This window comes from Haemaphysalis longicornis, unplaced genomic scaffold (genome assembly GCF_048455015.1).
Source record: "Haemaphysalis longicornis isolate Haplotype H1 unplaced genomic scaffold, Haemaphysalis longicornis Haplotype H1 scaffold_7, whole genome shotgun sequence".
Taxonomy (NCBI): domain Eukaryota; kingdom Metazoa; phylum Arthropoda; class Arachnida; order Ixodida; family Ixodidae; genus Haemaphysalis; species Haemaphysalis longicornis.
In genome coordinates this window covers 43,534,712-43,560,651 of record NW_027526422.1, presented here as the reverse complement: position 1 = coordinate 43,560,651, position 25,940 = coordinate 43,534,712, and the positions used below count along the sequence as shown (strand labels likewise).

General features: G+C 44.8%; 1 protein-coding gene across 1 annotated transcript; it reads right to left on the bottom strand.

The window, feature by feature from the left end:
• Positions 1-1,615: 1,615 nt before the first annotated feature.
• LOC144146274 (putative phospholipase B-like 2) lies at positions 1,616-15,721 on the bottom strand. Its single transcript, XM_077678235.1, has 10 exons — positions 15,501-15,721; positions 11,908-12,154; positions 10,865-10,962; positions 8,833-9,053; positions 7,245-7,336; positions 6,406-6,566; positions 5,213-5,305; positions 4,594-4,665; positions 3,406-3,558; positions 1,616-1,883 (listed from the first exon to the last, which is right to left on the bottom strand). Exons 1-10 carry the CDS (start codon positions 15,719-15,721, stop codon positions 1,616-1,618), a joined length of 1,626 nt encoding a protein of 541 aa, XP_077534361.1.
• Positions 15,722-25,940: the final 10,219 nt, after the last annotated feature.

Here is a 25,940-nt window from a genome sequence, read left to right as displayed (position 1 = left end):
TCGACATTTGCAACGAAAGTAGCAGATATGCTGCTGATAGCCCCCGACTTGTCAAGGTGTAAATTCTTTAAGCTTACTATGTCGTGTTGCAGGATTCTATACAACTACTTATGACGCCCTGATAAGCACACGTGCAGATAGCAGATATTTTCTATAGTGTAAATTGGCCCACCAGAGGCAGCGTTCTACAGTCATAATATCACGAGCACCTCTGGTGAGTCAAAACCTTATGCTGTAAATGTAATTTCTTGTTTGGCCTGTAAAATGTAAATACGTATGTGTGGCTACTGGCTTCAACAGGCTCTGCACGTCCCATTATACAGCGGTAAAAATTGAAATCCGTTCCAGCGCACCGTTCGTTGGATTAGGAAAGGGAGTTTATCTCCACTACAAGTCTGGGCATGCGCCCCAGCCATGGATTGGTCCGAAATTAAATGTGTCGGGTTGTCCGAGATGGCTATTATTAAAGCCGCTTGTGCTCCACTTGAAGACAGGCTGTTGGTCGTTGGTGGGCCCGCTGACGGCGATAAACTCCATAGATGATGTCAACTTCGCATTTGTAAACTGCAGAAACAGGGAAAAGAACGCATTGTGAGTATCTACTCTTCCTCCCAGCAGTTTAGAAGATCTCGATGTCGGCGGTAGAAGGATTCTACAATTTATTATAAGAATGATTTCGCAGGTACATGGTGCGAAACGTCATTGCGCATTGGGACGACAAGCCGATTCAAATTTAACAACTATCGTGTAGATGGCGCACACATGTTCTGCTTTGTATGAAAGCAGAATATTATAGAATGCTGGGTAGTCTCGCTGCGCAAACCGGACCTCAAGAGCCAAAGAGTCATGAGCAGTCAAGTTCTGGCTGCTACGAGGTCCTAAGGGGTTCAAGCCAACGGCTAGGGGAGACGTGAAAGAAGGACTTGTTGCCTAACCTGGATTTACTGGTAGATCAATAAGGTTATTCCTCTCCCCCTCCTCCGAATCTCTTGAGATTAGAACGCAGTGTGGCACGTTACGAAAAACTAAGTGCAATAAACGTTGCGATTCGGCATTTTAACGGGTTGTCGTGCAGCTGCTGGACATTTGGACCACTGCACACGAACTATGATTTTGTGAGTATTAGACTACTCGCACTACAAGGGAGAGATTAAATCCAACCCCGAGTTCAGCGTTCCACACTTTCGCTACGAGGTGTAATTTTGCGAATGGTAGCGGATGACAGCGGACTCAATATTGTTGACTAGGCCTTCTTTATTGCACCTTGACGTCTGGTGGACACGTCTTTATTTTGCATTCAAGCTGATAAGAAACACAGCTTCGGTGCACAGAAGGACTCAATGCGTCAAATCGCCCCTCCCCTCCCCGAACGCCATTTCAGAAGCATGTAAGGGATATTGATCGAAGCGTATAGTTTCAGACTCGAGAATTCCAGCCCTTGGCCACCGTATACTATCCACGGCCACATCCGGAAGCCCGTAGAGTGATCGCTATTCCAACACCCACGAGCTGATGGTGCCAAGATTAACAGGCCCATATGAACATTCAGCGGCTTTTGAACACCTAATGCACCCGTGGCTATTGTCGTCGTCGCTGAGACACGAATATCATGGCATCAGGATGTATGACTTAGGAAGGAGGTGGTTGGGATACAACCAGGATACGGGTGAGAGTCCCTTAGGTGGTACAGCGAGGCACACTCGCTGAAAGGCTCAATTTTCACCTTCACGTCTATGGCACCGACTGGCCGGTAGAAGATATCCGGGATCCCGTAATGTCCTTCTGGGTCCAGCAGGTCGTAGCGCGCAGCGATGGTACAGACTGGGTTCTGGGATGCCGTGCCGTTGCACCGGGAGAGCGGGTCGTTTTCGTAGTCGTTGTACCTGGAAAGTGCGTTCACTGCGTTGCAATCCGCTCCCAAAGAGAAAAATTCTCTGAACAGTTTTTCATGACTCTTGTCGGTTCTACCAATCCCGGTACCGTGCAGCAATAAAAAGTGACGTAATTGTTTTCCCGTGTGAAAGGAAGCACGTCAACGCCAGCCCGCATTATCTGCCGAATGCGCTAGAAACCCTCCGTTTCAGAGACTGTTGCAAGGAAAGGCTTGTTAGAGTGTTAGAGTGCCTATTAGTAATGCGGGACTGAATTAGCGTGAAGTGGTCCTAGACCCTGGTTGAGGAAGGCTTGTGGACCATATGGGAGCCGGAAGTGCTGTTAGCGTCCCGAAATTCCAAAAAGTGAGGGTGAATCAAAAAAGCTGCGTACGTCCTCCCAGTAAAGCCTCGGGAATAAAAATAGGCGGTTTTATAAGCTGACCCTGAGTGTTACCCGCCGTCATTAATTATATTGGCCCACTTTCAACCTCGAGTTCTTTCAACCTTATCTACGTTTCATGAAGTCAAGAAACTGAACATTACATAACAGCAATTCAAATAGCTCAATTGAGTACAAAAGTGTTGTTAACGTTTAGTGTTTGTTATTTTTCTTTTAATACTTGTAGAGTTTTCTGATTTTTCGTTTCGAACAACAAAATTTTTCTTGGAAAAAAAAAAGCCCGCTGATAGTTTTGCCCGTTCCTGGGCGGTGGTCGCTGATGGTAAATCTATCTTCTCTTCCCCATTGCCCCATCCTTTTCCTGCCCCAACCACCTTTCTACCACTACCTCAACCCATATTTCTACCACCTCCCCTTCCTTTTCTTTCCCTGCGATACATATGTGGTGGAGGCTGGGAACCTCTTTCCCTCTCATACTCACTCACTCACCTGTGATATAATTGTCTTTGTGGTGAAGTTTGACGGATGTGCTTAAAACGTACATTATTAGCTCTGTAGTGCTTTTACTTCCGTTGAACAGAACGACACAAACGAGTAATTCGTTCAGTCATGAGAAAAAATGCAGCGACAACCATACTTTCCGTCATCCCCAAGCCTCTGTCCTCGGATTCAGCCAGAAATACGCAGAAAAAAAAGGCGCTAAGGTCCATTCAAAATTTACAGCAAGCATCTTCATCATTATCATCAGCCTATTTACGCACACTGCAGGGCAAAGGCCCCTCCCATGGATCTCCATTTATCCCGGTCCTGTGCTAACTGCGACCAATTTATCTCCGCAAACGTCTTGATTTCATCAGCCCATTTAACGTGCTGCCGCCCCCTGCCACGCGTGCCTTCTCTAGGGATATATGGCAAGCATATATGGCCACAGAACTGTCCTGTTTCCTTTTGAGTGATTCATTCATATCTGATATTGTAAGGTTATATGTGGGCCGCTCTTTTTGCAATGATGGTAAAGCTTGCAGTGTATTAGAGAGCAGTAACAGAGCGTTTCTTACATTATATGATGCAGAATGGTGCTGCTTTTTCGACGTTTATTTTTCCATGAGATTAAATGAATGTCATACGTACCTCATGAGATGCATCAAGGATTCCATGTCCGTAACATTACCCTGGTCCCTACGAAATATTCGTGCTCGAGGACTACGCTCATATGTGAAGTAATCGCCATACTTCTCTACAATGGCAGGCTGGCCAGAGATCTTGAAGATGTCTTTGTTGTATCTTGAAGTAGAACAAATTAAATGATTTTCAGATTTTCAAAAAAGGACACAAACGGCCTCTTTTTAAATAGAATTTTAAGTATAACTGTGGCATTTAACCAACTGGACGTACAATTTTCAGAACTGGCTGCTTTAGTGGTCACTTAACGTTTTAACAAAACCCTTCCACGCGAAGTTACAAAACTATTGCACATGTGCGCCCGCAATGTTAGTATTCTTTGTGGTATGGAATTTAATGTTCTGTCTCTTGCGATAATCAAGCTTCTGTGCTGTGGAACAAAAATTTAAAAGTTGGTAAATAATTTAAAACTAACAGAAGTCTAAATAGACATAATATTCACGAAGTATGAGAGACGAAATACCTGCATCCAAGAATTGGCGTGGAAATTTTATGATTTATTAAGCTCGCTTTCACTGTAGCTAAAGGTCTCCCACAGAGAACAGAAAATCTTGGCGAAAAACTTGCACACAAATTTAAAAACCCCAAACAGGGCGCCAAACCAAACAGGGCGCCAAACCACGACGAAAAAAAAAAACATTGAAGGTATCCTTCTCTCCGATTCGCGTTAACTCTCACTGTGGAGCTGGAACAGAATAAACCCGTTGGACCTAGTATAAATGCTGCGCTAATTATAAATTTTCTTACGCTTCATAGAACGTCGTCATTTGTGTTGATAGTTCCCGTGGTTCATTAAACACAGAAAAATACCGCGGGAAATTTGGATGCAGAAATGTTGTTGCATATCATTTTAAATACAAACACTTGACTACTCTTTATTTTTTTATTCTTTACATTGTTTTTTTTTAGTTTTTTATGTCTTACAGACACGTTCAATTTCGTATTGCTATAAATGTCTTTCATCGCCTATGCGACTCATGTAAAACTTTCTCTAACGTTTGGGTAGTGGCAGAAATTAAAAAAAAAAAAAAAACCTGTAACAGAAGTTATGGCATTCTTCTCGTAAGTAAACGACATGTGAAACTGCACGGTTACGTCATTATGCTGGAGTAAGTTTAAGCATGTGTGTCTACTTACGCGGCGTTGAAACCAGCCCAGTACTCATTTTCACGCAGCAAGTGACTAATGTCTTCAGACCTGATGATGCCCCTGTCGTAGTTTTGAAGAAACACACCTTGAAGTAGGCAGTAAAAACGACCCTAAAGGGACCCTGCAACACTTTTGATTAGCGCTTTTACTGTTTCCTTCGCATCTGGAACCACTGCGTAAGCTACAGTTATCGCCAGCACAGAGGGGCACTGCGTGATTTGCTCGTCACACCAGACACGCCTTCCATTTCTGCTTTGTTTTTGTGGCTTTTTTTTATGTTGCTATCGAAAATCGTTCATTGCTGCAAGTGAAGGAAAACCGGCCGACAGCCGCTACATGGCCTCAGTGACGTAATTCGAGCTGTCGAAGAACGTCAAGACCGGTAAAGGAAGAAAAATCTTTTGAGCGAGTTTACCAGTTATCTGAGGGGCATAGAGCAGTAATTTTTGGCTGAGCTACTTTGCGACCCCCGAATCTAAGTACTGGGTGTCTTGGGTGGCTACGTTCTGCAAGCATTTAAGACTTCAAGAAAAGTTGCAAAAAGGGCTGCAGGGTCCCTCTAAATTAGGCACAATATAACATTTAACAATAGAGAATTCCTGCTTACGGCATTTGTTCAAGAATCCAAAGGGTGTCGTTCACGATGGGCCGCCCAGGATTAAAGAGCTTCGTATCCACTATTAACCACTGGTTGTTGTACCTGGCCAAAAAAAAAAAAAAAACGCGGCGGTGTGGTTTTTAATTACTGCGGAAAGCGGGTTTCTATTTCGGTTGCAAAATTCATATACGGTATTTGCACCTTCTAGAGGGTTATTTTCGACATGACAAAACAATCCAGGACGATCGATGACATTGGTGGGGGTGCTGGTGGTTGTTGTGTGCTATCAGGCGGTGTTAGCCTGGATGGATATGCCGGCGAATGCTCCGCTCGAGGTCATCCTAATTAGTCAATATTAGGGTCCTTTCACCACAAGCCTTCCAGTTCCGCCACATGAAGGAAGCTGGCATTGCAAAAAGAATTGTTGCTGGCTTTCTTGTATGTCGCCAGCCAATCACAGAAAACTATGTTCAGCTATTTCCGATTCCCTGAGAATTTTCAGGGTTGCTGTGCACGTCGCAAATAGCACCACTAAGGGGAGGAAGTAGCGTTTGTTCAAGAAGTTACATAGAGGTCACCGACATAAATAGCTCGGCAAGATTTCCGTCAGATGATATGAATAAACTAAACATTTACATTTTAAACTACGTAAACAGTTCCACTTCAAAGAGGTAAGTTCTGAAACTAAGATATTTGCACCAACCCAATTTCATTCATTCGCCGAAACCCGCTTTTTTCCTTCCCAATAAGACTCATTAGGTCCTCAGGGTTCGTTTCAGAAAAACGTTTAGACAAGTTCCACTAATGTGGTTTCCCCATTCATTCGCGATTTTCGATGTCATAAAGTGTAGTGCAAGAAAGTGTATAGGGAGTCGATAACTCTCTGTAAGCTTCTGAAATTTTCTGCGTTAATAAGCAACTGCTGCTGGGGCTGAGCGGGGTATATTTCTCTTCACGACAAAATAACGTACGGATATAGGCCAACTTGCTCTTACTCCTTAGTGTACCTTTAAAGAGCAATCCATGGAGTGGGATATACAAATGCCATCGCACCGAAGTAAGGCAAAGCTACAGTTGAAATATTTTTCGCAGGCATATAGGTGGACTGTACAGTATTAAGTTTATTTATTGTAATGACGCTCGCACCCTAAATAAAGCAAAAGTCTGCGCAAGCAACGCACTGAGGGAAAATCAAGACTCACGTGCCACTATTACGAGTGGAAAACACATTTGCCCACTCTGAAGCGCTGGTAGCGAGGCGGTTTGCGACATTTGACCGCACCCAAGTGAGTGGCGCGTTCTCAGGGTTCACTTGAGACCAGAGGGCTATGTTGTCATTTGGAAGCGATGTGTCCGTCAAAACCTGGGCATATTAGGGAACACACAAATTAGTAACGCGTGTTCAAACTTTTTATACAGAGCAAATACCCAACAAATAATAATATTAATAATAATATATTATTATTATACTCTTTGCATCGTACGTAAACAAATACATAATCCATAATAACGATGATCTTCCGAAAATCTATAGTAAACTGAATATTACAAAATAAAGGAAATTTTTTGACCGGTAGTAAAATTCAAATTGCACCCCTGCACCATCCTGATGTGGCAAATGCAATGGTAACATAGCATCCTTTGCGCATGCTCGAAGCTACAGTTCCAGATACAATGTGAATGTGATGCCATACTGTCGTAATAATGCTAGAATTTTTGTGGAGAAACCACTTCTTTCTTCGCGCTGAAACGGGGTGCTAATTAGCTTAGAAAACGCAACCGCTTTAGCTCTTTTCCTTCCTTTTATGCCTTTTGGCGATTTTCGGGCCTACCTCACGTCACTTCCGAATCGCAAGCCTACATAAAAGAAGGAGCCCTGGTGTGACAAACGGTATCGCCGACCAACACCATAACCAAATCTCGAGTGCTGCCTGGTTCGGTTCCCATTATGGAGCAGTATTAAACACCGTATCATCAAAAGCTCAGTATTGGCGATATTTAATTCTAGGCGCCATTCACTGCGTTTTAACGTTTTTCTAACCAAGCCGGCCGAAGTGAGGATGAAATGGTCCCATGAGTCCAAGTTTCCTGGATAAGAGGACATGGTTATAGTGTGCCCAGGAATGACCATTCCTGGAATGAATAAGAGACAGTATCTTAACCTAGAGGCTTCCTGAGCAAGGAGACTTCAACTAATGGTTGTTTTACTGTGTAAATGTCGGCCAGAACAAAATTAGGGGTAGTTGGCCGTGTTGGTTCAGCTTTGTATCTCAAACCAGCGAAGAAAAAGACACAAAAGAAACGAGACAGCGCTAGTCCTCTCTCTCTCTCTCTCTCTCTCTCTCTCTCTCTCTCTCTCTCTCTCTCTCTCTCTCTAAAATAAACCGGGTCACAGCCTAATCATTACAGGCAGCTTCATAGCCAATCCCGCGCGTGGGTATGCGGCATGAATTAAGAGTCCAACCAATCAATCAACCAACCTTCGTGTATCTTCATTTTGGTTTGAATATTTTTAGGCGTTGCTTTGCACTGGGCCCCTCATATAGAACAACTAACAAAGAAATTAGCATTTGGCTGTTTCACACTGGTTACGGCACGCAAACATTTTTCTCCGCACGTTTTACGCCTCATTTACTTTGCCGTGTTTCACAGCCATATGACGTATCGCATAGAGTCATGGGGGTTCACGTACGCATCGTACTGCAAATCACTGTGTGTAATTCAAAAAAGAGCCATTAGAATATTGGCCGGAGAGCCGAGGAATCAGCCATCAGCTACGCTCTTCGCCGAGTTTAACATATTACCGTTTGATAGAGTCAGGGACTATAATACTGCTGTTATTATCCACAAAATGCTTACCACAAACAATCCGTACCACTCGTCAACGCTAATTATACCCAAGCGAGATACAAGGCACGCTGATAACAAAAATCTTAACCTACCAATAGTACATAATGTATATGGTCAGCGCCTCTTGTCCTTCATGGGAGTAAAAATATGGAATAGTATACCAAACTACATCAAAACAATACCAAATATGTTGCCGTCCCTAAAACATTACTTCAGAATTCAAGTACAATAAATCAGAATCGTTAACTTGAATGTAAAAAATAAAACTGTACGAACACTAAACAATGTAACTTGCTGCCAATTATTTTACTTGTGTGCAACAATCAACCATTTTTGCCCAGGATTGTATTTTTGAAAATATTTCTGTAATGGATCCAATACTAGCCGTACAGGCTATGGATCCAGGTGCCTTATCAAAATGTTTTGTGATGTTTTTCTATGAAATAAACTACTTTGTTCTGTTCTGTTCTCTTCTGAAAATCAAAGGTATTACAACACTTAATTCAAAGGGATTCACCATGCTATTTTCGGTGAAATGAAGCATATTTGCCACAAGGCTATTGAAATAAAGGCGTTTTTATTTTCTTGACTGGCTTCCTCTTGTCTCTGATCATGTCTACTACCCCTACACTTCATTCGACAGAAATGATAATAGGCTAATTACTTTACAAACATACGTTTCGAGTTCGGCTAACCGGGCACTAAATGCTTGGGGCATCCACCAGCAAGTCGAATCTTGCGCAAGGGGAATAGAATGTCAGGATAAAAAAGAAACTCACGCTGTCCAGTCGCTGATGGCCTGTAGTGCCACGGGAAAGCGTACGTCTTCTTAATTCGAAGCATTGACGCGTACAAAGACCACGTATTGTGACTCATATAAATGTCCTTTGACTTTCCGATGACCTTGACAAATGCTGAGCAGGGCGGCACTTGATTCAGTGAATAGTGATTGAATATTCGAGTGAAAGCGTCTTCTAAATCAATGAGATCTCCAACGATGCTGAAATGCCTTGGAGAATAGTATCATGTAGGCTTAGTGGTACAGCAAAATAAAACGTAAAACACCAACAAATAAAATTGAGTCGTTTTGGTTTGTTAACCATATGATTTTACTGTTAGAAAATGTAGCAATTTGACTCATACAGCACCGGTAAAGCTTAGAAGTGCGGGAAATTATTTAAAAAATAAGGTACAGCAGTTTCGGCTTAAAGTGATCAGGGCTTTCGATTTTACTAGCCTCAATGACATGTACCGGCCAACGAGAGGCTCGGTGCTGTTATGACAGTTTTCCAGGTATTGTCTGAATTTCACCATAAACGAAGGTAGTGGGCACATTTTAAGAAAGCACAATTGTTCCGGTATATAGCAGACTAGACGGTCTCGTACACAGAATGTTTGCACAAAGAGTGATACTTCAGCGTTATATATATCAGACACGCTTACCAAACGGGATTGCACGCATTTTGCATCTTATATGTGACATAGTACCACAGTTCGAAAGCCCCTGAGAGCCCTGGAGATTTTAAGGGTACCCTTCGTCAAAACATACCACACCACATGTTACATTGGATGGCTTCCACAGCTCTAAAACATGATGTACACAGGTGTTTGACGTGATGTTGTTCACACCGCAAATTGTCTTTTAATCCTAAGTTCTCAAAGGCACTTCGCCAAACGCACAATCACTTTTGAATAGTTAATCAAGTAAGCTCATTTCGGCGATGTGACACGCAAGAACTTTATTAAACGGGCTCATGAACTGAAACCCTTCCCGTTCCACCGAGGTATAACAGGTAATAAGAACTGGGCATCAAAGATCAAACTCTTGCCACTGGGAGGTAAGTGCAGGACTTGTTTTTTCCCGATGGTTAACACAGAAGACTATGACAGCACTTCCAAGAAATGTAAAATATGCAGATATACAGCTGGTTATTGGGATGGTTCCAGTCATTTTATCTAAAAATAAGGCTGAGGGATGCTTGATTTCACTGTACAGTATTATTAGTACATTCTCGTATACGTATCAACTTTAAAGTATTACCTTCTCAGTTGAACTTTCCGCACCCTTATTTTGTGGTTTAACAACTCTGCCGATCGGGGCATGCAATAGACACATACAGGATGGTTTATTCGTTAGGCGACGTGTTTGTAAATAAGCCTGAAGATGACTCCAGTCACCGACATCTGCGGGAATCTCACAGATATATCTGCTAAATTAGCTCAAATCTTGGCTTGACGAGGCGTTGCTCTAGTATCTGGCCAATATCTGCGTTTTAATAATGAAGACCAGTCGCAGCTAGCCGTCATGCACCTAATGTCGAAAATACCGGGGCCTATCATTTTTCTGCTAGGTTAGTAAAATTGCAAATATGCATGTTATCGCAACAAGCATGTCACGTGTGACTGCAGAGGGCTTTAAGTCGTACGCTGCAACAAGATGAAACTGAGCGCACACTCGCCAAAAAATTGTATTAATAGGAAATACGAAGAATACTGCATGAATGTTAAGGTTTTCATCTGTTAAAGGGGGGATTGGCATAGTTTTTTTGCAAAATGAAGCGCCCCCCTTGCCGTCTTACACGTAGTCGTACGAGGCTATAATTACGATGAAAGTTTTTTTGTTTGGAAGTTGAAGTGGACATTTTAATATTTGAACTTTATTTTTTCTAAAAGTACAGGGAACACCTTTTGGCAACTGACCGATAAACATTAGAAGTTATGAAATCAAGGCTGAATCAAAATGTGAGACATCGTCAAGGGGTTTCTACCAGCTAGTTCAACCATGAAAAAAAAACAGTTTGTGGGGCTTACAATGCCTTAGTGAATGTCGTCACCCGTCTCGTATAATTTAGCTCGTTTCCGTCGAAAATGTCACTTAAGCCAGCCAGCTGCCCCATTTGAAGATTTACCTGCAAGGAAGCAGAGGGGAAAATTAAAAACCACACCTGACAGAAATCGAGATGAAGGGGCAGGCTAAACTCCAAAACGCTTTTTGTTTCGTATTTCATGTTCGTATCTAGTTTCATGTCTGTATCACTTGTATCAGAAGGTTGGGACAAAACCGTGAGGTCTGATCTCCACTTTCTACGTGCATGTTTGCACTTTTGTTTCTAGCTTTTGAAACAACAGTTCTTATAATTCGAAAAAAAAAAAACAGACTCCTCGCCCTGTGCTTTTATAGTGAGCTTCCCTTTCTGGGTTTCCTTCCGATATTCGTTCAACAGGCCTCTGATCTCTTACGTCAACAATGAAGAACGCCACTGAGGGCAGCGTCAAAGCAGAAACTTATGAATGCTACATAAGGCATAAAATGAAGACACATTTGCTCACCGGGTGGGAACCGAACCCGAAGAGCGAAGGGATCGTCCTTCGTTTGATTCTGAACTGAACACCGAAATTGCCGAAGCGGCTATGGCTATCCCCCCCCCCTTCCCGTCCCCTCCCTGCCCCCCCCAACGCTGTAAACACTTACACTGCCCTTAAAACAAAACAAAAATGCAGGGGAATTAAGTCGCTCCTGTAGTCCAATTGGCAGAGAGAACCTCAATGCTCCTTGTTTTGTGTTCTCGAAAAAATGGCTAGAAACTTCTTAAGATGGAGGCAAATTTGTCAGTAATGCTTGGAATTCCAATTATTGAAAACATACTTTTTGTGTTTTTTAGATAATTTATAGTATCAGCCATCCACACTCCCGCAATTACCATGCCATGGTCCTACCTGCCATGTCTAGCTAGACTATAGACGGGAAGGCGAATGGGCTTCTTGGAAATAGCTCAGACTTGCGTCTTACCCACTAAGACTGAGATAAACACGAACAAAGTAACAACCATGCCATTTATGAGCTGAGGGCTTACCATGTGCCAGTAAGGATCAGTATTTTTCAATTTTTCTGCTTGGGTGAGGGAATATTTTAGGTTCATTTGTATAAAAGTGTCAAGCATGGCGCAGTATTCCACTTGGTCGTCGCAGTAGTGGGCAAACATATTCTCCCAGTGGTAGTTCATCAGCTCACGGCTCAGGTAGCCCTCGATGGCGCCAGCAGCGTAAGCTTGTATCTCGTCCTTTATTCTCGAATTTGACCCGACTTGAAGGAACGCCCATCTGAGAACAGGAAAGAACAACAGCAGACTCAAGGTGCACTCGCGAACCGTAGCAAAGTGGGACACTCCGTTTTTGTTGACGCATCTATGGGGAAACCGATATATTTGCTAGTTACTCAAGCGTTATTGGCGGCTCAATCATGCGGCATCCCGATCAGCTGTTTCGTGATGGGACACCCACTCTGGACTAGACGTCGATTACCCTGCCATTAGCTGGGAAGAAATATTGAAATGCCGCATAAGGCGAGTTTATTAAAAGCGTCTCCGCAGTTAGCACGGAAGTTGTCGGGGTTGCAATTTTGTTCATGAACTTTATTCCGTATTTTCTTGCGGCTGTAAAACGAAATTTTTGACAGCAAAAAAAAAAAGAGAAAGAAACGCATTCAATAGTATTGTTGATAATTTTTGTCACCAGAAAAACAAGCATCGTTATAAAGACTTTCAAAGGACAAAGTTCAGCGTTACCGCCAAGCATACGAAAAGAACACTAATCGGGTTTGTGCACCGCCAGCGTCGTATCGCCTACAATAGGCACACGCATGCAGTAGACAAACAACAAAAACGCTTTCACATAACTCCACAAAAACGTCTCAATAATATTTTTGTCGGCAAACACCAGTATAGCGCAATTGGAAGTTTGCAATGATATATCAATGAACGCATTAAAAGGGCACAGTAGCTGTCTGCGACCGGGGTTTGTGAATGCGGTAATATCTGCGGTGTCGCGGGGACGCTCTTCCTAAACTCATGAGAAAGGTTCTCACTTCACTTTTTTCATACTAGCCAAAGAATTTTGCGGGCCAAGTTGTGCTTCGGGTACATTTGTGGTCGAAGCATATTACGGCAGACAGCAATGAAGCGCTGGAAATGGGCTCCGCCAGACTAAACAGGCATATGTCTGGTCTTCTTGACTAAACGTCACCCAGATATGTCGGCAGAGAATTGGGATGGAGGAAAGGGGGGTAGACAGTATACTGCAAAGCGACCGCACAAGAAAATCGAAGCCCATTCTGCAAAAAAGGTAGTTGAAAGTTAACCTTTCTCCCACCAAATCCTCTCAAACCCCAATGAAATCACCTAATAGAACCAAAACATTGCTCAGCATTTCTTGGGTTCGTTGCGTGGTCATTGGCTTCGACTTTTATCCAGTTTGTATGGGAGAGAACAGCGCTTTCAACCACGTTTTTAAGAAAAGGGCTTTATATTATGGACCCTGTAAAGGAAAACTGAGCGGACGCGAATCATTTTCTCCAGACGTTTTGATTTTTCATCATTATGAACCAGTTGATTATCCTGCAGCGCGTTTCGGGGGCTCACAGACGAATTGGTAAGCCATATAAAACATCACTTTAACCCTTTCAGTTCTGATTTTCTTATACCAGGCAAAACAATGTTTTCTGTGTATTTTCTTAATTTTAGGTCGCCATAAAATGAAATAGAGATGGAAGTGCAGGGAATAATTGATTTATTAATGACGCAATTATTTAGGATAACGGGCATTTAAACATTTCAGATTGAGCAGGAACGTCTTTTTGGCATGTTTTCGATCCGGCGCCATAATACAATACGACCCCGTACAATATACAATAAAATACAATACGACCCCATAATCGTACAAACAAAAATGAGATTCGTATTGCACGAAATTTTTAGATTTACAAGCTTGGGAATAAAATTAGGACCGCCGTTTGTTTAACCTCAATGTCGGAATTTTGTCTTCACCTAAGGTTCTTCTTTGTACCGCGCATCCCCGCTAAAGCGCCTAAACGGTGGCGTTATCGCAACAGGCATCATCGAATAACAAGTTTCCAGAGAACTAGCAGTTTTGGTTTCGTTCTCTCTCCGCTAGAGGACCTTTTGCGTGATGGCGTCAACTGACACCCCCTTGTTTTCAGTTGACGCCATCGTGGTGCAGAAAAATATATGGATCGAGGATATCTGTCTTCAGGTGTCCTGTTTTGTGCTGATAAGAGGTAGCATAATAGCCCATTGGGATGCTGTTGTGGCGACCCAGGTTCAGATTCTGTCGAATTACACTTGTGTTTTAGGGGCGAAGCACCTTCTGGGCTGGGGCGGTCGGCGTGTCATGCTGTCGTCGTCTCATGTCATCGTCATGTGATGTGTCAATGGTATTAAAACATCGGGACTCTCGTTTTCTAACGCCACGCGCTAAAATGTAGCGTGCACTAAAAGAACACATTGGGACACTCGTTTTCCAACGCCTCACGCTATAGAATGCTTTGTGTTTTAAATACACAAGACTTTTACAGCAAAGCTGTGCACCTCAACCCCCCAACGGTTTCATCTCCGTGGCCTAAAACGTCAAGGCGCCAAGAAAACACTGATACACTACATGCTTCGCCCCTCCCCAGGTTTCACGTCAGTGGATCTTGAGGACAGGCCCGCATAGAGTGGACCAGTGTGGCTAGGTCCCCCAAGAGGGGAAATTTGTCGAGAGGGCATTGCGAAGGGTGAATTCGGTGCAGAAGTGCTCGGCAGGCAAATGAGTGCGTCTGCAGGAGTCGCCCTGTCCTAAAGGGGCTTTTCCACCAATAGTTAATGAAGAGCAGTGGAAGGGAGCGCTGGGCAGCTCGGACCCAGAGGTCCGAGCCTAAGGCTTAATAAAGTGATTCCTGCTCCTTCTCCTCACGTTCGTGGAGATGTCCCGGGATTTTTTTATTTACTCTTAAAAGCACCGACAATTTTTTTGTCCGGACAACAACAATAACAACGAGGACGATGACTTTTTGAAGAATGGAGCCCTGAAGGCTTGCCTTTTTATAAAAAAAAAGAATTGTGGAAGCACTCTCCCATTTATTTCCCATATCAAGCTACCGGCAGCGTTAAAACCCTCGTAAATATCATGTCTCTCTTTTTTCTAGAATTTATCACATCCATAAGTTGACACACAATGGCGACGTTTAGGACTATCTGATTGATTTTCATGTGAGTTTCTCTGGGAACGTTACGGAACATACTAAGGCATATACCTCCTGAGTATCTCATTTTTTGTCGCTTTCTTGCGCACTCTACACAATAGATGGGCTTGTTGGTTGAAACCAAGTAACTTTTTGCCTAGACATCTTCGTTGAGATGTTTTAAAATACCGACAACAAGACTAGGCGCCAAACGATATCGTAGGAGGGATACCTCCCACAGCACTCCGGCACCCGACCGGACAGCAATAGCGGTGACGGGAGTTTTCACATGCATGTTTCGTTGAGCCTGCTGTCAAAAATGCACTGTGGACACAGTCAAATGTTCCCGTTGTTCACAACACGGCAGTGTGCAGGGCCTGAAAAAAAATAAACACTTCCTGAAGATAACAGCGTCAAATGAGAACTGACCCAGTTTCTTCAATGGTGTCTTGAAAATGACCCCAGGCGACGGCGGCTTTTCCAACTGAATGAGCACGAGTCGCCGAATGGGGTGGTTCGCCCTCGGTGATGATTATCTCCTGGCTTCCAGGTTTCACGGATGCCCAGGCCGAGCGGCATGGACCTGTCGCTGCGGGTGCCACGCACACGCAGCACAGAAGCACCAAGCTCGGTCGCAGCATCAGCTTCATTAGGATGGCTGTTGTTGTCAACACCAAAGCAGCACTTCTGCTGGCCGCTCGTCCACCACGCAACCACTACTTGACGGAGGCGACACAGCCCGGTAGGGGACGCCTTCTCCAATGCAGCACCGTCTGTTTGTAAATAAAAGAACAGTGGTAGTACTGCAATTATGTGTTTATGTGTTTCATCAAATATACGAAATGTCTTCTTTGGCTAAACAATGTAGACAAGTATGAAGCAAGTATACAAGTTTATAGTTTGGAAACGTTTTGTGTATATAAACGTCTCTTCGAAGAATTCTATCTTTCGGCGGGAACGCAAAATCGAGAAACGGAGACAGGCAGACCGACCAAAATTTTTGCCTTTAAATATCTCAATAACGAAGGTCGTCTTTAAAAGCTTCTACATAAAAAGCACAACTACCGGTGGAAGTTAACTGGGCCAGGGAAGAGCAGAGTTTTCAGTTATCCCATAATGGGGTGCTAGCGATCGAGGAACATGCAGTTGCATTGCTTTGTAAATGTGGACACTGAGAGCAGCGCCCTCACAGCATAGCTCCAGTTGAAACCGCGATCACGCAGACAAGAGCACGTTGTTTTTGCGTAACTACATAAAAAATCCGCACACAAAAATGAAAATGATCCACACGTCCTAAGGTAGGGAGTATTGAAACGAACTAACGAAGCCGTGGAAAAAGAATAAATGAATGAAGGAATACATTAGGTATAAAGCCCCATGCGGGGAAAGGTGAAGAATGGGAAGGAAAATAAACCAGTTGGCGGATGGAGCTGAATCCCTACACGTGTCTGCCCCACTCAAAGGCCACTTGATTTAGGCCATTTTTAGTAGGCCGATGAAGCGGGCAAATGTGCATGCCATGGTCACGCCATACACCTGCAGGGGTATTTGTAGGCACGAAATTCTCCGTGAAGTGAACACATGCTCTTTGAGTCGACAATACAAAGACTTACGGAGATCGCTCCAGATATGCAAGCTCAGTTGCAGAAAGGGATGTTTTCTAGATGTCAGAAACTGTGTGAATCTATGAAGGGTGTTACGCATTCTGAATATCTTCGAGCGTTGCTCAGGTACCGCGCTCCATTACATTACCAGGTCTGAATTGCTGCATAGTTTGGTCATTAGATCACCGGATACCAAGGGTGGCTATGCTAGAGAGGCGCATTCATACTGGTGAAACTTCATGGGACTCAAACAGCATTTCTTCACCAGCCATGGATTTGGCAACCCTGGTTGAGCACATTTTTCAGATGCCCCCCGAATGAAATTTGACCCACACTACTGAGCCACGCCTTCCGTCCCCAGCGGCTGTACTCAAGGCACGGGAAGGCAAACATTACAGCAGAAAGTGCTAAGATTATCTCTGTCCGGACGGGCCCAGCGCTCGAAGATCTTCGAGTGAAGCCAGTTTATCCGTTCTTTTACCTGACCTGTCTGCTACTTGGTAGTCATAATATGTTGGAGCAAGGTAAGAAATGGCGGTGGGGGACCATTGATATTTCCTGTTATTTAGGGAATTTTGAAGAAAAAAATCAGTTCGGGGACATATTTTTTAAAATGTGCATGCCTGCCTTAAGAGCCGTCACCTTACAAACATTCGACGTACTAGAACCGTACTCAAAACAGCACTGATAAATTTCTTCGTTTTATGGAGGTGATCCAGAACGTCGGCGACGTGTCTCTAGATTGGAAAACATTGGAGGCATAAAATAATGTTTTAATAGTTGTTTCTTGTGTTAATTTTGCACAAACAATTTCAATGTACCTGCATATATTCAAACACACGCCCTTTTGAACATTAGCAACCTATGCACAGCTATAAAGCCGGGTTGCATGAAAATGAGGGGAACTATACGAGCTTTCTGCAAACGTCTCTTGCCTGGTTAATTCCTGCTCTCCTTTTCCTAGATACACGTCGCTAGCCTGGTTAACGTCCCTGGTAAACGTCCCTAGCCTGGTTAACATGCCTCCTTATCCCCTATTTTATTTCTTCCAGCTTCCCAAACCACCATAAAACTTTCAGTTCGGGTTCGATGGGGAGCAACAATTGAAAATCGTGGAAACGCAGAATCACATTTCCCAGCACAGACATTTGCAAGAAAAAAAACTTCAATTTCCTACTGAGGGACGCGAAAGTTGCCGCTGCATGTATACCGCGGGAAGACTAGCAGCTCTCGTGGTGAACCTTTTTGACAGCTTCAAAGAAAAATGAAAAAGCAAGTTGCTTTTGTTGATTTCGTCATATCATGTTTCTAAAAATTTTCTTTCTTGTTTTTTTGGTTTTCATTCGACCAATTATCTGTATTTACGCAATTATAACAATTAATGTGTTACTTCCTCCAATTATGCATTTTTTCGTAAATTCAGTGCATTACAGGGTTTGTTCATTTTCGCTATTTTTAATTCGTATTTTCAATGTTCTTTTCTGGGCTTTTCTTGTTTATTCTTCGTCTTTTGGAGGAGATGTATAACGTGCATCCTTGCGATCGCGTGAGATAATTGTCGCAGAATTTTTACACTTTATTTGTCTTATTTCATTTCTCAAAATTCTGTTCGATCAGCCATCTCCATTTGTAACGATTAAATGTATTACTTCCGCCAATTCTACATTATAGTTCGAAGACAGGGCGTTACATAGGCCTAGTTGTGAGTTACTCGGCAAAGAATGCTACGCATTCGGATTTTTTCCGTCAGTCGCCTCCTATCGGCTCCCTTGACGAGGAGAAATTAATTGCGGTAGCCGAACCCGAACCGCCGGTAGAACGTCTTAGTGTCTATATTTAAAACGCAATCGTGGTAGTACCACTCTAATTGTCTTATTGTACTTTACTTTAGTTTATTCTTATATACTTTAATGCACTTTATTGTTACTCAACCTTATTGTTCTTTATTGTCTGGGGCTCTATGTGGTGCTTACATTTTTGATTACTGAAACATTAGATTTTCCACCTTTTAAATTCTGCTTATTCATTGCACAGTACCGAAAGGGACTAGGGCCTCTGTCAGGCTTTTGTAGCCTTCAGTCTCAGCCTGCCTCCCCGTGCTTGTGAGGAAATAAAATCTTTGAAATCTCTGAAATAATCATGTCCCAGTTAGTAGTAGTTAGGAAGTTGATGCCTTGGAATTTTATTTAAGATTTCTGCACAGCAAGTGAGAGCGCTTATTTGGAGCCTGCACCGAAAGGACCGCTGGTGGGGTCACAGGGACTCGTCTAATCTTGGCGTGTTTTGGTGTGATTCACTAATGTAATCCAATGGAGCTCTACAAGCTCCTTAGGGGGCGACCAATACATCCCAAATAGAAGGGAACTCTGTGGCAGGGATTGAAATGTCCAGAGTGTGTGTTCATTGCTGGGGTATCGGCCGCAGCGGTAGCACTATTGAGTGTGCGGAAGCTCGTCAATATAGTCCTGATGTGTTGTCTTGATAGCGTGATGATTTGTGCTCGGAGAGTGAGGGCAGGTTAAGGGCAGGCGAAGTTTACACGGTAGAAGAATCTTATTATAAATTCGCCTTACTGCCAGTACAATAGACACTGCCTTAATTTTATCCGTTTAGTTCCAATACGGCATGCTTAAATAAGCACGGTTCGGGTTCAGTTCCAACAAAAATATTGATTCGGTTTTGTATCGATGCCCATTTCTAAACTGGTCTGAAACTGACATTTTTGCTGTAATGCACCCGTGCGCTCTTTATGCCTGCCCGAATTTGTTTTTAGTAGTGTTGTCTTCTGCGGCAGTTACCCAGTACTTTGATGCTCATGAAATTTGTGTGCATAGGTGTGTTTTTTTGTGTGCTGCAGTCCGCTGGCGGTTATAAGCTGTGAGGGGTAAAATAACCCGTGCAACCAACATATGAAAGTTTCATGGGTTGTTACTTGAGGGGGTTGGTAGTACAATTTGCTGCTTGAAAGCACGAACTACCGACGAGAACAACAGAAGGAACAACAAATGCTTTCGTCGTCTTCTTTCTGTTGTCCTCGTCGGTATTTCGTGTATTCAAGGTACAAAAGCGACATCTACCTTCGCCTAATTCGACAGATCGCCGCAACGACATGACAACCAGGTCAATTTCAGCGCACACTGCAGTTCATTAAGCTACATAACAAAACAAAAACAAAAGAAAACGTGGCAACTCACCCGTTGGTTTCTTGCACTTCCCTTGTTATGCCGTGAGGTCAAATTTGATGAAACTGCCTGAGGCCAACGAAAGAAACCACCAATTAAAACAGAGTCGTGGGCACGCAGTACAGTTGAATACGGCTGGAACTTGCAATAAGACCATTAGAAAATCCGGCAGGTGCACTGAATACTACTAATGCGTGGGGATGCGAGAGTTTATATCCCTGGAGTGGAATGCGCATGCCGGAGGCAGCTCACGACATGCCCTTCGGCGCAAAGCACTCTTCCCACGTGCACATCCTGCAGGGTTACCCTTCCTACTACATCTGGCGCTCCCTCGCATCCTGCCACGTGGGCTTCTCCTCGTAGTCAAGGGGGTCAGGTGCCTTGTACTTAATTTCTTTGTGTTTTAAAGGTTATAATAGTCTTGCTTGGGCTACTTAAGGTCAAAATGTATGTCTGTCTGTCCGTCTGTCCCTCGATTCAGGTGCCTTGCCAACAATAATATAGTTCTTGAACAAGACGTTTATTGAGTCGAAACATTTCCAAACCACTAAATCAGGTAGCATGCTCCACACTTGTTAAAAACTGGAGGGAGGAAACGAGAGATGAATGCCACCTCTAATTATTTATTTCCAGTGAAGCTGACGTTCAATGCACCCGAACACAAACGGGTGTAGATGACCCTTTGCAGCGGGAGCGGTGGCAGCTGGCCCGGTAGTTGCTGCGAGCGCTGAAGGCTGTGCCGAGGACGGAAGAATCCGCTGTTGCGGCTGCCAAAATCACAGTCGGCAGTGCGTCGAAGAGCAGCACAGCCGGAGCTCTTCCGGCTGTGCTGCGTGGCGTCTCCGATTCGGGGAACCTCGCTGTTCCTCCCTGGCTCGCTCCTCCTCGGGTGCCCGCGACTAATGTCTCCTGGCTCCCTTTATCTGAGGTCCCCTGGCTCCACTGACCAGCCTTTATATTCCTCCTTTATTCAGCGTTACAGAATCCCAATGGTCGGGGTATTACGTCCAGGCGATTTATGATTCTCTTTGATTTGTCTGCGCACTCTTATAGCCGGTCGTCTTACTGTTGTCCGAGGCTCATACCCCCTTGGGAGGGATTGATCAAAACATCCATGCCTCCGATCTATGTTAATGGTAACACAATAAAAATACTTAAAAATGGCTGCGGCTCTGCTCAGCTAACCCTGGATGTCCAAAGCAAAATCTAAACTTAGTCTGGTTGAGTCTTGCCTTCGCATGGTTAAACTTTGATCTAGCTGTATTGACGACCACGGCTCAAATCCGTTCGGTCCCGTGCAACACTCACAGAAGAAGGCCCTGGCGAACGCGGCGTTCATTCATGGCAAACGCGCCACTGCCCTCCGCCGGGCGCGACGAAGCGAGTCACGTAGATCTAGGCGACCGAGCGCCGCATGCATGGGAGGCTGCGGGGATGGTCGGCTGCCGATCAGCGGATCGGCGCTACGAATCACGCGATGCGCTTTGAGGGGTGTGTCGCCGGGGGGGTGTCTCCCGTCAAAAGGTTAACTTGAATCCTCCGCGAAACCGCTGGACGAAAGTAGCAGAGCTTTGCTTTAAAAGAACCATAGTGAAGCAATTCAAGACCGCCGACATTTTCCGCATCGAAATTTCTGGCGCTCGTCACTTTATCCTCCTGGTGAACCCAGAAATGTGGAACAAAGCATGCAAACTACGGGCTCATCGTACCGCTTCAGTTGGACAGGAGTTAATAAACTCGACGCGTAATTTTGCACTGTGATGGTTCTAGGGGCGAAGCACCGTGGGGGCTCGGGTTGTCCGCGTCTCCTGTCGTTGTCTCATGTCGTCACGGTAAATAAAGTTGTCAAAGGGTAGTCAAAAACAAGTTCATGATGAATAAAACCGGTTCACAATGAATCAACATAGCTTAAAATAATTTAAAATACAAGAATAATCAGGATTTATTTGAAATAATAACAGAAATTTGGTAAATTCCGTCTCAAAATTGGTTTTAAATGCCAGGTATTTTTTCTGTAAAGCATACTGCTTAGAATGCTGCCTCGTGTGACACGATGACAATTTACAGCCAGTCTTTAAATTCAGTTAAACACAAGAGAGGGCGCCACCGCCTCAGCAAGTGTGCGATTTTTCCTCCCACCGGCGCTTCTCCGGCGCCCAATTATGCGCGCCATGTGGCAACAGTGAGACTTGCAATCTCTGAATAGACTTATACACTGCAGGCTTCGCCCCTTCCCAGGTTACACGTTAGTGGAGATGGCCCGGAATTTGTTTCCTGCATCCTCCTCTCGAATGTGACGTCATTACTTCGACTGATGTTTACTGCGTTTACCAGGTTTGTCATACAAGCATCTCTGATTAATAATCGAGGAGGCCAGTTAAGTGTGGGCACCTTGCTTAATTAATGTAAACCGCGCGTGAGCTTGTAAATAGTACAGTAGAACCCCGCTTTTACGTGCCTCAGTGCTCAGTTTTCTAGGCTGCTACGTTGTTTTTGTCTACTAGTCCCGGCGCAGCTCACATAGTCCCATGTATTAAAATCCTCCCGGTTATACGTCGTGGCTCAGAATACGTTCCTGGATCATTCGTCGCAATCTGACACTCTGAAACCACCCGGGGAACATGCGTGGACCGCCATTTTCACGTTTGACGAGCCTTGGTTAGGCTTGGCTACAGAACTGACTGCATGAAGCCGCGTGCGGGGTCGATTCGTCCCCACTAGATGGCCCTATGTTGCTCTATGCTATCACCATCATCACTGCGCTTACAACAGAAGTTTCCCTTCGGAATGCCGAAGTGAGTGTTTTCCATAAAAGCACCATCGCAAGAATAGCACGCGCTCTCGGCCTCAGCGTGCGCTTCAAGCTTTGAGAACATCGTTGAACTTGCAACCCCGAACTTTGCCGTGCCTTAATGGTGTCGCGAAAAAGGGCGGCGCTTTCCCGTCGGGAAAAGCGTGACGTACTAAACGCAGTAGACAAGCAGGCAGCGCGGCAGAGAGTCACCATGGCTAAGAGGCTTTGCTTTGTCACGCGTGGTGTTTTCAGCGATCGCAAATAACGGCAATCCTATATTCTCGAGTTTTGAAGGTTCGAAAGCCAAAGTTTCAAAAATACATGGTTGCAAATGAAAGCAACACTGTTTTCAGTTATTGTCGAAGGTTTCCTCACTTCTGCGTTTTCCTGGTTGTTACGTTTTGTTTTCCCGGTCCGGTGAGAAACGTATGAACGGTGTTCCACCGTATTCAGCTTGCTTAGCTTTTTTGTGTTTTTTTGTGGTCATGCCTACCGGGATGGCGTAGTCCGCGAGCGAGGCGATAGGCTACCGCAGGATTCTTTAATTGGTCTTTGTCTTCCCTGCGAGTGCCTTTGAGGAGACCGAGAGGCGTGGAAAGAACCTCGCTTACGGCGTATATGTTCTCTCGTTCCTTTCGGGAAGCCGGCGGTGTGTCTCCTTTCTGTTTAACGGCGCTGATTACCGCCATTGAGAATGCGCCATCGGGTGGAGTTTTTGCGCGTATAGCCGTGTTCGTCACATGGGAAGTGCAGTCAACTTTGTATCATATTGTGGGAGCCTTGCGGCACCTTCTTTGTCCTGCGGGAAGTAGGGCCGATGATTTGTTGGAATGTATTAAGAGTCATGGTTAGAAGGCCTCTGTAGAGTTACGGAAGCTGCAAGGTCATTGGAGGGTTCAAGGGGTAAGAAATTTTAGAGCTGTGTACGGGCCAGAAATTTGGGCCCGAGCACAGCCCGGGCCCGGTGCTTATTGCAGTAGGCCCGGCCCCGCACGACAAAGAAGGCTAATAAACCGGCCCAGGCCGGCCCGGGCTGGCTTGACACTTACCTTGGCCCTGGCCGGGCCTGACCCGGCCCTGCTGCGTATTTCCAACCCAAATACCGTAGGATCCCACGCCTGATCGGGACACGCTACGCTGCAGAAACCTACCTAACGCTGGCAAAAAGCATCATAAGGGAAATAATAACAGTCACCACCAGCCTTAACCGGGCAAAACAACTCCAATTAAAAATAAAAATCATTCAAATATCCCTACCGAATATGGCCTTCGCTCAGCTAGATACGGGAGAATTGAAACCGACCGAAAGGTTAGAAAACCACGCAACCTAAAAAAATGAAGCAGAAAACCCCTAACCACGGATAAATTCAAAATAAGTTCGAGAAATATTCAGCAAAAGTATCCGAAACCGAATTGGACTCGACCACTGAAAAGTTGGTTTGATTTGATTGATTGAGTCTAGGGTTATACGCGCCGGCGCTACACAGGCGATGAGGCTCGCGGTTGTGGAGGGCTTCGGATTAATTTTGACACTCTGGGAATCTTTAACGTGTGCCGAAATCTCGATCACACGGGCGTTTTCCGTTCGCGCCTCCATCAGAGAACTGGCCTCTGGCGCCAGAAATCGAACCCGCGTCCTCGGCATCAGCAGCACAACGCCATAGCCACAGAGTCACTGCGACCAGTAAACCACTGAAAAGTAAAAAAAAAGAAGCAAGAGCTGGAACTGACCTAAAGGAAACAAACCCACCGGATATTTAGTACAGAATGTTATAATGTGCCATAAATAGATTACACGCGTGATAAAAGAAATGGGTCTCTAGTAACACAAGCAATTAAAAATGGAGTGGCACCTGTGTCATTCGAGCCTGGGCCTTGCGATTGGTATCCAGAAATGAAATTTGCACGCCACGAGACCAGGCAGTCCGCGTTTATTTAGACAGGGTATAAGAAGCATGCATAGATACTTTTATTTACACAGCACTGTTAAACCACCTTGGGGAATATTACAGGACTTAGCGTATACATTGAAAGTTACAGAAAAGCGGCGCAACTTGCGCAAGACGTGAAATCCGTGGCATGGCTCATGCCATCCTCGCTTCGGGGGGAAATAAAAGAACCCGCCTGTGCACTTTATGCCCGTATTTACGAGGAGGAGGAGGAGGAGAAGGAGGAGAAGGAGGAGAAGGAGGAGGAATCACTTTATTGAGCCTTAGGTTGGTTTACGAAGCGTTGTGGCCGCCTGTTTAAGGCAGGCAGCGACGTTGGCTGCACGGGTTACCAGAAGTATCTGGACCTCTGGGTCCGAGCTGCCCAGCGCTCCCTCCCACTGCTCTTCATTAACTATGGGTGGAAAGGGGTCTTGTGGACCGGCCCACATGGAGTGGACAAGCGTAGCTGGATCCACGCAGAGTGTACAATTCGGCGAGGGGAATTGCGAGGGGTGTATTCGGGGCAGAAGCGCTGGGCAGGCCAAGGAGTGCGTCTGCGGGAGTCACCAAAAGCGCTCCTGATGGTTGGTTAGCTCAGGGTGGGCAGAAGGGTATTGACGGCGAGCGAGGCGATAATGCGCTGTGATCTCGTGGTACGTGGTTAAGTGATCCCTGGCCGACCTGGCGCCGTGGTAGGGAACGAGGCTGGCACCGGCACGGATAGTAAGTCCTCGTGCTGCGTTGTGTGCTGCTGTTAAATGGTGACAGCGTTGCCAAACGTTAACCCCTACTTAACGAGTGAATTCACGCTGCTTCGGTTTTCTGATCTCCAAGTTTGAATTTTAGAATAAATGCCTACTGGGCCTACATTTTTCTTTCGTGTGCGGCCAACTGTTCTTGCTAACGAAACGTCTTTTTCTCTTGTCTACGCTAGTTCTTATTGCCTTTTTTCTCAATTATCCCGAAAACGTACGACAAGGGCCGGCTAGCCCTGCAGCTATCGCTTGCACATGATGAGTTTTCTTTTTACTTGCACTGGAGCTGAGCGAGGTGTGAAGTCTCATTTGGAAATTTCGCCGCAACTAAGATTTACGTCAATTCTTAAAATCTTGGCAACCTTCTACTCACCAGCCTCACTAGCCGTTACCAGCAGGTGGTAGAGAACGACGGAACCACCAGGCAAGGTAAATGAAAGCTGTGTGCTTATTCAACTAGGTCCGTATTACTATCGCTGTGCCCTTAGACAGCATTTTATGACCAGTTCTAGCTCAGCCTTGGTTGTAAGCGTCGTATTGTGCATGTCCCTCTAGAATACTGAGGAATATTTTGCGAACACTGTGCTTAGGTTCTTTAAGGGC